General features: G+C 41.9%; 1 protein-coding gene across 21 annotated transcripts in view; it reads left to right on the forward strand.

Annotated features, from left to right (window-relative positions):
* The window catches only part of LOC131427610 (sodium/hydrogen exchanger 3), a 238,500-nt gene that overhangs the window by 163,149 nt on the left and 62,386 nt on the right, over positions 1 to 12,965 (forward strand). For 18 of the 21 annotated variants that reach the window (XR_009229294.1, XR_009229293.1, XM_058590965.1 and 15 more), the window contains 2 exons: positions 10,366 to 10,501; positions 11,156 to 11,170. Coding sequence is in view for 19 of the 21 variants with exons in the window: in XM_058590965.1 (XP_058446948.1) it covers positions 10,366 to 10,501; positions 11,156 to 11,170 (151 nt within the window). In the remaining 2 variants the exon portion in view is untranslated. The remainder of the gene's footprint in view (positions 1 to 10,365; positions 10,502 to 11,155; positions 11,171 to 12,965) is intronic. The other 3 variants (XM_058590966.1, XM_058590969.1, XM_058590979.1) reach the window with 1 other exon arrangement.

Genomic DNA, 12,965 nt, shown 5'->3' on the forward strand with positions numbered 1-12,965 from the left:
AAACGGGGTAAAAAGGGGATGTGGGAACAAAATGTTTGAAAACGATAAAGATCTAATTAGTTGCCATCGGGATGGTGAAGAGATAGGGAAGGGGTAACGAAAAAGTTAGTGACAAAAAAAGATCTTGTTAGTTCCAATGAAGATGGTGGACAGGGACGGGGATCGACAGAATCGGGCGGATGTTAGTGTCGAAAGGTGGAGTTTATACTTTCTGAGCGAGGGATAACACATTACACTTGTATATCAATGTGTTTAAGGTACTGGTATATGAGAAGCATATATAAACTATCCCGACTCGCCAACACATCCCGAACCGGAACCTCAGGCGGTCTACCTCGGGCCCTAAGGGATTCCAGTAGCTTCGACCTGGCGTCACGATACTCTACGCACGACCACACGACATGCTCGATGTCCTGATAACCGTCGCCACAGGTGCAGAGACCGCTCTCCGCAAGCCCAACACGCCGGAGATGTGCGTTGAAGGTGTAGTGATTTGACATGAGCCGCGACATAACACGAATGAAATCGCGACTCACGTTCATCCCCCTGAACCAAGGTTTCGTCGATACCCTAGGGATAATGGAATGTAGTCATCGTCCCAGTTCGCCATTGCTCCATGAAGTTTGCCAACTTTCGAGAGTTTTCTGACGAGAGATACTGAAAAATTCATTGAAGCAGATTGGTCTTTCATAAATATCACCTTCTAATACGCCCACCTTAGCCAATGAGTCTGCCTTTTCATTGCCTGGAATGGAACAATGCGAAGGGACCCAGACTAACGATATTAAATAAGACCGTTCAGATAAAGTTCGCAAGTGTTCCCGTATTTTCCCCAGGAAATATGGGGGATACTTTCCTGGCTTCATTGCCCGGAGAGCTTCTATTGAGCTTAGACTGTCCGTGACAATGAAGTAATGGTCTTTGGGCAAGGTTTCAATGATCTCAAGGGTGTACTGAATAGCAGCTAATTCTGCGACGTAGACTGAAGCCGGATCACTGAGTTTGTACGAAGCGGTGATGTTTTGATTGAAGATGCCGAAGCCTGTGGACCTGTTGATGTTTGAACCGTCAGTGTAAAACACCTTTTCACAGTTGACTGTTCTAAATTTATTATAAAAAATATTTGGGGCCACTTGAGGGCGCACATGATCCGGGATTCCACGAATTTCTTCTCTCATGGATGTGTCGAAAAACACAGTAGAATCAGAAGTATCCAAGAAATGAGCACGATTGGAAACAAACGAAGAAGGATTAATATTCTGAGCCATGTAATCAAAATACAAGGACATAAAACGGGTTTGAGAATTGAGCTCGACAAGCCTTTCGAAATTTTCAATCACCATCGGATTCAGGATGTCGCATCGAATTAGCAATCGATATGAGAGATCCCAGAATCGATTTTTCAACGGTAAGACGCCCGCCAGTACTTCAAGACTCATCGTATGAGTCGACTGCATGCAACCTAAGGCAATACGCAAACAACGATACTGAATTCTTTCCAGCTTGATGAAATGAGTGTTCGCCGCGGATCGGAAGCAAAAGCATCCGTATTCCATCACGGACAATATCGTTGTTTGGTATAACCTGATCAGGTCTCCTGGGTGGGCACCCCACCATGATCCGGTTATTGTACGAAGAAAATTGATTCTCTGTTGGCATTTTTGTTTCAGATACCTAATGTGACATCCCCAGGTGCCTTTGGAGTCGAACCAGACCCCGAGATATTTAAATGTGAAGACCTGAGCTATGGTTTCACCCCCTAGTCGAAGCTGTAATTGTGCTGGTTCTCGCTTCCTTGAAAATACAACCAGCTCAGTTTTCTCCGTAGAGAACTCGATACCCATTTGAAGAACCCATGTCGACAAGTTGTCGAGGGTATCTTGTAATGGTCCTTGGAGATCGGCAGCTTTGGGTCCTATAATAGACACAACGCTGTCGTCGGCAAGTTGTCTTAGCGTGCAAGATGTGTTGATACATTCATCAATATTGCTTACGTAAAAATTGTATAAAAGGGGGCTTAAACATGAGCCCTGAGGAAGACCCATGTAACTGAATCGTATTGTCGACAAATCACCATGCGCGAAATACATGTATTTCTCGGACAACAGATTATACAAAAAGTTATTCAAAATTGGTGAAAGACCATGCTGATGCAACTTCTCAGATAGGATGTTTATGGAAACTGAATCAAAAGCCCCCTTGATGTCTAGGAAAACTGACGCCATTTGTTCTTTACGAGCAAATGCCATTTGAATTTCGGTTGAGAGCAACGCAAGACAATCGTTCGTTCCTTTACCCCTGCGGAAACCAAATTGTGTATCTGAAAGTAAGCCATTAGTCTCGACCCAATTGTCTAGACGAAACAGAATCATTTTTTCGAACAATTTCCGGATACAGGAAAGCATAGCAATCGGCCGATACGAATTGTGATCGGAGGCAGGTTTCCCTGGTTTTTGAATGGCGATAACTCTTACTTGTCTCCAGTCATGTGGGACAATATTATCCTCAAGAAGCCTATTGAATAAATTCAATAAGCGCCTTTTGGCAGAGTCAGGCAAATTTTTCAACAAGTTGAATTTGATTTTGTCTAACCCCGGAGATTTATTGTTACACGATAAAAGCGCAAGTGAGAACTCGACCATCGAAAAAGGTGTTTCGTTTCTGTTTGATGAAGCGACGCGCATGATTGTCTGTTCCGGAACAGAGTCAGGACATACTTTTTTAGCGAAATCGAATATCCAGCGGTTAGAATATTCCTCGCTTTCGTTTGTGGTGTTTTTGTTGCGCATTCGTCGGGCTGTGTTCCAAAGAGTGCTCATTGATGTTTCTCTCGATAATCCGTCTACGAATCGACGCCAATAACCGCTTTTCTTCGCTTTAATCAAGCTTTTCATTTTAGCGTCTAATGCCGCGTAGTTTCTGAAATTATCAGGTGTTCCGTTTTTCCTAAACTCGACAAATGATGCAGTTCTCTCCGCGTTTAATTCTGAGCACTCTTTGTCCCACCACGGGTTGGGGGAACGGATGTTAGTTTTCGCGCCGGGTACACGTTTCGTCTGAGCTTGAGTCGCGGTGTCGAGAATCAAGCCAGCCAAAAACGTGTACTCTTCCTCCGGAGGAAGTTCTTGTGTTGTTACTAGTTTCTCAGATATCGAGGTCGCATAGCTATTCCAATCAATATTTCTTGTGAGGTCATACGAAACATTGATTGTTTCCGATGGTCTTAATCCGGTGGCGATTGAAATTACGATAGGCAGATGATCGCTACCGTGGGGATCAGGGATTACCTTCCACGTGCAACCCAACCGTAGCGATGTCGAGCAAAGGGATAAGTCTAGCGCACTTGGTCTTGCTGGTGGTGCAGGAATTCGTGTCATTTCTCCCGTATTCAAGATTGTCATATTGAAGTTGTCGCAGATATCATGGATCATAGTTGATCTGTTATCGTCGTGAAGACAGCCCCATCCCGTACCGTGTGAGTTAAAGTCTCCTAAAACCAACGTCGGTGCGGGAAGAAGCTCTATGATATCATTGAGCCGCCGATGCCCAACCGAGGCTCTTGGAGGAATGTAGATGGAAGCAATGCAAAGGTCCTTGCCTTTGATTGTAACATGACATGCGACAACTTCAATACCTGGTATCGAGGGGAGGTTAATGCGATAGAAAGAATAGCACTTTTTGATCCCCAAAAGTACTCCTCCATAGGAATCATCTCGATCCAGACGAATAATGTTAAAATCGTGGAAGTTTAAGGGTATTTCAGAAGTTAGCCAAGTTTCGCACAATGCAAATGCGTCACATTTCAGATTATTTACTAGAAATTTGAAAGGATCTATTTTTGGGATGATACTTCTACAATTCCACTGTATAACAGTGATTGTATCCGTGACCTCGGTGGGTGTCTTAGCCATCGAAGGATACGATCGCTGAAAGAAGGGGCCATTTTGCAGTCAACTGCTTCAATAATGTTTTAACTGTAGGAATAGAAGCCATTATCAGGCTTTTAAGAGGTTCAGAAATATTGAAAGTAGACATGATCCAGTCCACAATATCAGAGAATTTAACAAACCCAGTATTTGGTAAATTTTCTGACTGATCTTTAGGGACTTTCGGGGGTTTTGAAGTCCCAGGAAGTGATGGAAATTCTTGCTCGGAATTTAATTTTCCAAGGCCTGGAGCTTTTTTCTCTGGTTTTTTGCCATCACTACCAGTTGTTGTAATTTTTCGGAACCCATCAGAGGACATCTTCGAACCCTTACTAGGGAGCTTTTGAGAAGATTTATTTCTTCTCTTTCTAATTGATGAGCTATGAGGGACAGCCGAAGATGTACCTTCGAGGGGGTCATCATATTCGCTCTCGTCAGTTGACAAGTAAGCGTAAGGATTTTCGGTAGGTGGCGTAGCACATTTCAACATTTCTGCAAAAGAGCGTTTGGAATGTTGCTTAAGTGAACGCTTCATTTTATCCTTACGCAATTTGTACACGGGACAATCAGAGAGGTCATGCGGCCTCTCCTTACAGTAGAGACACTTTTCATTGTCTCCACTGCAGGAGTTATCCGCATGACTCCCTCCACACTTTATACACCGGGATTTATTGCAACAATGGGATGCTGTATGTCCCAATTGTTTGCAATTGGTGCAGTTCATGACCCGCGGCACAAAAAGACGAACAGGTAAACGGACTCGGTCCAGGAGGACGTAATTAGGCAAAGCCGAGCCAGCGAAAGTCACCCGATACGAGTCTGATGGGGTATAAGACTTAATCCCATCCTCAGCGGTCGATACTGAACGCAATTGCTTGCAGTCCAGTATCTTAACGTTCTTGAGTAGGGGGTTTTTAAAACCGCCTGCCCCATGCTTAAGAACGTCCTCGCAAGTCAGACTCGGATCGGTGATCACGCCGTCTATCTCGACTTCGCGAGCTGGTACGTATACGCGATACTCCCGCGTGAAATTCTCACTTCGAACGATCTCATTAGCCTGTTTTGCACTGGCTAACAAGACCCTAAGCTTGTCCGGGCGTACTTTCTCAATTTTTTGTACAGTATTGTATCGCGAGGACAGGTCATTAGAAAGTTTTAGAAGGTTCAATTTTTTACCATTCGCTTTGGTCCGGATGTAAACCGCATACGGTCCGGCCGAGAGTGCAAGCCCATCGGGATAGCTTCTAATGCGAGATTTATTGCCATCAGAAGCATCCATTTGATCATCTAGGGGAAGGTCAGGCAATTCTGTGCCTTTTGTCATGGCACGGAAATGTGTCCGTGCGGGTAAATATTAGGGGGCAATAAAAATCTAATGGTACTGAACAACAGGGAAAAAGAAAAAAAATACTTAGCTTTAGCTCTCGAAGGGTGATCGGCCGACAAGGCCCGGTCCTAGGCGACCGGTGAATACTCCAGTTCAATAAAGTGCAAAAAACCTCTTTGAGGAAAAAGCACTTTGTTTTTAGTCTCTCACTACACTGTCCAATGAAACCAATCTTTTTATCACTATATATATTTATCACTGTTTCTAATGTACAACGATATATACGCAGCGCCCAGCGCTGGCGCTGGCTAACGGTACCACACGCAGTGCTGCTTTACACAAGCTCACAGTCGGCCTTGAGAACGGATTAATTAGAACTATCACTCGACCGCACTGATGCACACAATAGAATACGGGATGACCTTGATAACGGAATAAAACAATTCACCACGCGATTGGAGAAAGCAGAATTTACGTCCGATCGATCCGATAGTCACGGCACGAATGACAGTTGATCTGTTGTCATCATGAAGACAACCCCATCCCGTACCGTGAGAGTTAAAGTCTCCTAAAACTAACGTCGGCGCGGGGAGGAGCTGCATGACATCGCTCAGCCAGCGGTACCCAACCGTGGTTCTTGGTGGATTGTAGATGGAAGCAATGCAAAGGTCCTTGCCTTTCATTGTGACATGACATGCGACAACTTCAATACCTGGTATCGAGGGGAGGTTAATTCGATAAAAGGAATAGCACTTTTTAATCCCCAAAAGTACTCCTCCGTAGGGATCATCTCGATCCAGGCGAATAATGTTAAAATCGTGGAAGTTCAGGGATACATCAGAAGTTAGCCAAGTTTCGCACAATGCAAATGCGTCACATTTCATATTATTCACTAGAATTTTGAGAGAATCTATTTTTGGGATAATACTTCTACAATTCCACTGTAAAACAGTGATTGAATCCGTGACCTCGGTGGATGAATTAGCCATCGAAGGATACGATCGCTGAAAGAAGGGGCCATTTTGCAGTCAACTGCTTCAAAAATGTTTTAACTGTAGGTATCAAAGCCATAAACAGGCTTTTAAGGGGATCAGAGATATTGAAGGTGGTAAAAATCCAGTCCACAACATCAGAGAATTTTATGAGCCCAGCACCCCGCTGATTCTCTGTTGGGTTTTCAGGGGCACTTGGGGATTTTGGTGTCCCGGGAAGTGGTGGGAATTCCTTCTCAGAATTGAGTTTTCCGAAACCAGGAACTTTTTGCTTCGGAGCTTTTTCTCCACTACTCCTAAATATAAATGTTGGAGGCCCATCGGAAGACATCTTCGAACCCTTACTTGGGAGCTTATGAGAGGATTTGTTTACTCTTTTTCTAAAGCTATGAGGGACCGCCGAAGATGTACCTTCCAATGGGTCGTCAAACTCGCTCTCGTCAGTTGACAAGCAGGTATAGATGTTCGTTGATTGTTTAGGGGGCGTGGCACTCTTGAGCATGTCAGCAAAGGAACGCTTGGAGTGTTCCTTCAGGGAACGCTTCATGTTATCCTTGCGCATTTTGTACGCAGGACATACCATTAGGTCATGCGGACCCTCCTTACAGTAAAGACACTTTTCAGTGCGTTTACCGCAAGAGCCATCCGCATGAGACCCCCCACAGTTAGCACAACGGAGCTTATTGCAGCAATGGGATGTTGTGTGTCCCAGTTGCTTGCAGTTGGTGCAGTTCATTAAACGCGGAACAAAAAGACGAACAGGGAGGCGCACTCGGTCCAGGAGGACGTAGTTAGGTAAAGCCGAGCCAGCGAAGGTCACCCGATACGAGTCTGATTGGGGATATGATTTGGTACCATCCCCCGCGATCGACACTGAATGCAATCGCTTGCAATCCAGTATCTTTACGGTCTTAAGTAAGGGGTTTTTAAAGCAACCCATCCCGTACTTAAGAACGTCTTCGCATGTCAAACTGGCATCGGTGACCACGCCGTCAATCTCGACTTCACGAGCGGGGATGTACACACGATATTCCCGCGTAAAGAGCTCGCATTGAACGATCTCGTTAGCCTGTTTTGCACTGGTTAACGAGACCCTAAGCTTGTCTGGGCGCACCTTGTCGATACTCTTAACGGTAGAGTATCGCTTTGTCAGTTCTCTCGATAATTGAAGAGTGTTCAATTTTTTTCCATTTAATTTGGGCCGGAAATAAACCGTATACGGTCCGGCCGGGAGTGCAAGTCCGTCGGGATAATTTTTAACGCGGGGTTTGTTGCTATTAGCAGTTGTATCCATTTCATTATCTGGTGGATCAGGATTATGTTTCTCAATGTTTATCATGACACGGAATTGTATCCGTGCGGGTAAGAGATCTGGGGTACTATCAGGTAATTTAAACGACAGATAAAATAGGAAAAGAGAATATTACTTATCTTAAACAATAGCCACCAATGCCTGGCCTTGGTTAATCGGTGTGCTCCGTAGCAAAGCTCGGCCGCTGGGGCCACGCGTTGATTGAATTGAAACTGTGCCCGTGTGCAAAAAAAACCTCTAGGAGGAAAAAAGGACACAGCACCGGGTCACGGCACCACTCCAAACGTTCGATCACTATTTAAAGTCTACAGACTTGCACTAGCACTTGAAATCGCCTAACGGTATTGTTTCTATTGTTTCGTGTTTGTCTGGTACACTGCTCACAGTAACAAAAGATTAATCTTTGATTGACCTTGAAGCGGATTAGCACGGCTATATACACACTTGCTCTACCACGAATTAGCATCCGAACGGTACGACGGTCGCGTTAGGAATCCTATAATAATTATTGGAATAGATCTTACGCTTCAGGTTGGTCCAAAAATTCTCGATTGAACATGGCTAGTCCGGAATGAAAGAAGAGCGGCTTTGACGTCCCCTTCTCGTTGATTGTCAGCCACAGCAGCACTTTCTTGGGGAACTTGGTGTGTGAAATGAACTTTACCTCGGTGCTCACTTCCTTCGTGGAGGAAGTAAAATACGAAATGCCCTGCCAGTCGTTGCCATTCAGGGTGACATAGGTCTCGCTTTGTCTACCGCCACGTCGCAATTCGTCGGGAAAATCGAGTTGACCATCTGATTCAGCTGCTGTCGCTACGTCATTGCCTGCAGCTCCGAAACCATTTGACACGACTTTCGGTTTCTGACATGTAGGTATGTTCATATTCGCCAGGTACTTTTTCACTGTTTGGCCTCCCGGTCAAGCGCACATAGTGATGTAGCCACTTTTCTATCTTCAGCTTCCTTTGGAGCTTCTTGTCGGGTCGTCGGCCGTTTGGAACCGGATTTCCTTTCGATGCTATGATTGTTGTCTAATAATACCAAAGTGCTGTACATATCGGAACGGGCGTATATAGCGTTCAAAAAGTGTCGCACGATGTCCGTTTTCGATGCGGCGAGGTGCCTTCTGAACGGAGCTGCTTCACTGTTTTTGCCATCAAGGTTAGAGTTCGACTTTAGTCTGCTGACTCATGGGTTAATATGATTGATGCTGCATGGGTAGTTTCGTCAGTGCGGGTGGAAGTTGACCCATAAAAAATCGGCAATTTTTTTTTAAATACAAATTTTATCATTGTATGTAAGTTGAAAGGCACGTGTCCATTAGCGACTACTGGGCTGCTCGAGGCGTCTCTTTAGGCGAACTGCTACTTGTTTTGTCCATTTTTACAGCAGCAGTTAAATTTTTTACAAATTTTACATGAATGCTTGTTCTTTGTGCTCTCAATTTTATCCGTTCGTCCGAGACAAACATTAGATTGTGGATCAAATTCGAAGATCAAATAGCTGACACTCCCAATTCCGGAGATGTATTCGTTTAAAACGACCTAATCGACAAACCGCATATTTTTCAGAAAGTGACCAACGATCAATTTGAAATTTACTAAATAACTTGAATCAATCCGAAGAAATTTGTGTCAAAAATATAACTGTTTGCTCTCGCAGATTAGCAGATACATTCCAAATTTCGGAAGAACGAATGAACGGTACAGGAGAACTAGTTCTTCCGATAGTTCTGAATGATTCATTGAAACAAACTGTTTTGCCTATCTCTACACCAAATACACAGTAGGATCTTCTTTCCATGATTATTCTGTCTGGAAAATGACCATGACCGGGCAAGTTCCACGTTTTACTGCGTTTGGGATTGCCGTCTAACCACTTTTCGTCGCCAGTGACTTTTTATTTACGATATTCCGTCTTTATCTGCCGCTGGTGATGAATCTCACAGGTGGTTAAAGGCATCAACTCACATAAAAATCCACGTTTCCTGTTTTTGTACCAGGCTCATGGATTTGATGCGTCGAAAAGTAGACTCCAAGTGAAGCGGACAACCCCAGAAGTGTTTCGCATGGGTCTTCATCGAGCAACATCACCAAATCTTCATAGTAAACGCGTTTTCATGTGATAGACAAACGTCAGTTAGCTAGACGTTGAGGGTCGATTCGACTTGTTTGTAAAATGCTACCCATGACTAGTTACAGTGGTGAATTTTGTCATCACCAAATTCTCTTACTCGAGATTCTACATTACGAGAATTGGCAATAGAAACAAGCAATATTACTGCGCTCTCATACATTCCTGCATTGGAAAATACCTTAACGATTTTTCCAAATTTAGTTGTTCCTATCTTGCAATCGTTTATATTAAATAATTAAATATAGATTAAAAATGCGTGCCGTAGAATAACATCGTCTAGGAGCTCGTTTTCGAGGAACTTAAATTATATAGATAGCAGTAGCATGATTTTACTGTAAACAGAAACGAATGTAATTCCCGTTTTTTACCAAAGTACCTATACATAACCAAACCGATTATTGTTCTAACTTTCGTTTTCAAGTTTTTCATTTTCATGTTTTTGATTGTAGGACTCTGGGCTCTATTAATACATATACTAATTTGGTATCAACAGTTATTTCACGAATCAGTTGGAGACAGTGTCTGTCAGTGATTCTTGGAACATGCATCAATGTATTAGTAATATTTACCTGTAAATGAATAGTTGGTTGAGGTGTTTGCTTTCCAATATATAACAAGCCATTGTGCTGGAGTTCTCTTGTCTATATACGATGAATATGTTTTATTTTGCAGTCCTAGCTTTTCTAATTTGGAAAATTCGACCCGGAACCTGGATATGCAGGAGTTGGACTATAACCCATCGAAGAAAGATTTGACTGATGCCAGAATTCACCATTTACTTTCGGTAGAACTGAAACCATATCGAAGGGTAAGTTTTTTAGGCACTTATTCAAGATTTGACCTGTTTAGTTGCGTAACTTTCTGAACCATTGGCAATGAATTTCTTCCTCTTTTCAGTATTTTACATAACTAGTTATATACTGCTTAGTCCATTATAATGTGAAAACTAAACACCAAATCAGACAACCGCAAACCACTCATTCCAATTTGCACCAAAATTAGTAAAATAACAATCTTCGATAGTAACTGGTTATTTCTCGTTTTATTGGCTTCATTTCGTAGTGAAACAACTATTACTGAACATTTTGCCTTCAAATTGATTAGTGCTCAATCAAATAATTATGTTTCTCTCTTCCCTTCTCCATATTCCCGCACCACCGCGCGCCATGAACGAAAAACAAACCGCTTGTAAACACCATTACCATCGTGTTCATCGTTTTTTTCGGTATATGTCATAAATTTCAAATAAATCAATTAATTAACCATCGTCTGTACGTGGCGGATCATTTGTCGCACGACCGGGAATCACGAAATGGCCAAATTGGCGCCCAACCACCAACGCCTGTCAAATTATATAACCTTGAAACCAATCATTATTTCCGAATGCACTTCAACGTCGCGCAATTACGTAAAAATGACTCCTTGTTCCATGCTCCTCGCTATTACGCGCGACTCCGTGAAGACTTCAACCAATTTGGTAGGGAATATTTCTGGAACATGTTTACTATACACCATTACAATATAATCAAAACCCTGTTAACCTGTTTATTGTAACAATTTGCCGACTATAATTGATTGTGTTCAATGTTTGGTTTACGAGCACAATGATTGTTGTTGAGTTTTGTTCTTTACCGTTCGTCTACCAAAGTAAATCAAACCTACAATCCCAATAGATTGACGTATTTACTAATTTGTGCTGTGGTTTTAACACGATTGCTACTTCCGTTCCAAGCGATTTGCTTTGGGAAGAATTTTGAGCTTGTGGTTTTTTGGATTTTGTATGCTTCAATTTCATATAGCAGTTTTTTTTAACTTTTTTTATTTGTCGGCTTGAACGGTTTTAATAATGACTATTGATATTTTATGTTTAAACAATGCATGAGTGTAGCATGATTCGAAGAAAGGGAGTTCGTTTCCAGTGATATTTGTTTGATCCCGTTTGAAGTTAAATTTGGTCCATTATCTTTAGAAAATATGCAAACTCTGCCCCACATTCAAACGAAATTCCCCTAAGACTCCTGGTTTCGGATGCGAAAGTAGAATCAGTTTAAGCTGGGAATTAAAAAAATAAACTAAACATGGTTATTTTTTATGCAATCAGTCAGAACTGATTTTTGTAAAAGCAGTTATTATATTCAAATTAGAATGAACATGTAAAACAATGTATTAGAATTGGAATGAACATGTGAAGCTGTCAAACGACGTTCATCCAGAAGATTTTTTAAGGTTATGTCATGATCGTGTGAAACCAAATACATCTCAGCTCATCAAAAAGATTTCACACAAACATAATAAAATCTTACAGAATTATATATATGAACGTCGCTTGACAGTTATCAGTGGTTTGTTTACATGTTTATTACATATCATTCTGTTCTATTCCAAGGTATATTTGTGAGGTTGTGTCATATTCGTGCAAAACCTAATAGCTGTCAAAGATGAACATGATAAATCGGCAGTTCATTTGCGTCGTCATTGTATAAAACCTAATTTATCACGAGTTTATTCGTGACGTTATTTCGCAAAACAATTACAAGCTTCACATTCATTTATTATTGTTATGTCTGTTAACCCCTGCTACACACGCAAAATACACACATCCTTCGCCCATGAATGAGTGAGTAGCACACAGCAAGCCATTTATACGAATTAGATTTTACACGACCAAGATAAAATTCGCTGGTTGAATATCATTTGACAGTCGACGGTGGTTTGTTTTGCATATTCATTCCAATTTGAAAACTTGTGTATTAGGTTTTACATGATGACGACACAAATGAACTGCCGATGAATCAAGTTCATCTTTGACAGCTGCCGTGCGTTTGTTTTATTTTGCGACTTTTTTTAAAATTCAAACGATGAACCTCTGATGAATTTTTAAACTGTAAACAAACACACGGCGGCTGTCAAAAAAAGGTTAATTCTGTTTTTATGAAACCTAAACCTAATTAGGTTTTGCATGATGACCACTCGAATGAACTACCAATGAACAGCCGATCAATCAAATTCACCTTTTGACAGCTATCAGTGGTTTGTTTACATATCTATTACCACGTATTCAAATTAGAATGAACGCAATAAACACATAAACAAACCACTGATAGCTGTCAAAATTGATTCATTTTTTTCATTTTTGTGAGGTTATGTTATGTTCGTGCAAAACCTAATTGGAAATGTAAACAGTTCACCGGTACATGTCAACCATAAACTTCATTCATCACGAGCTCATTTCTGACATTTGTGATGTCATCTTGAAAAATCTCATCCATCTA

Source organism: Malaya genurostris, chromosome 2 (genome assembly GCF_030247185.1).
Source record: "Malaya genurostris strain Urasoe2022 chromosome 2, Malgen_1.1, whole genome shotgun sequence".
NCBI lineage: Eukaryota > Metazoa > Arthropoda > Insecta > Diptera > Culicidae > Malaya > Malaya genurostris.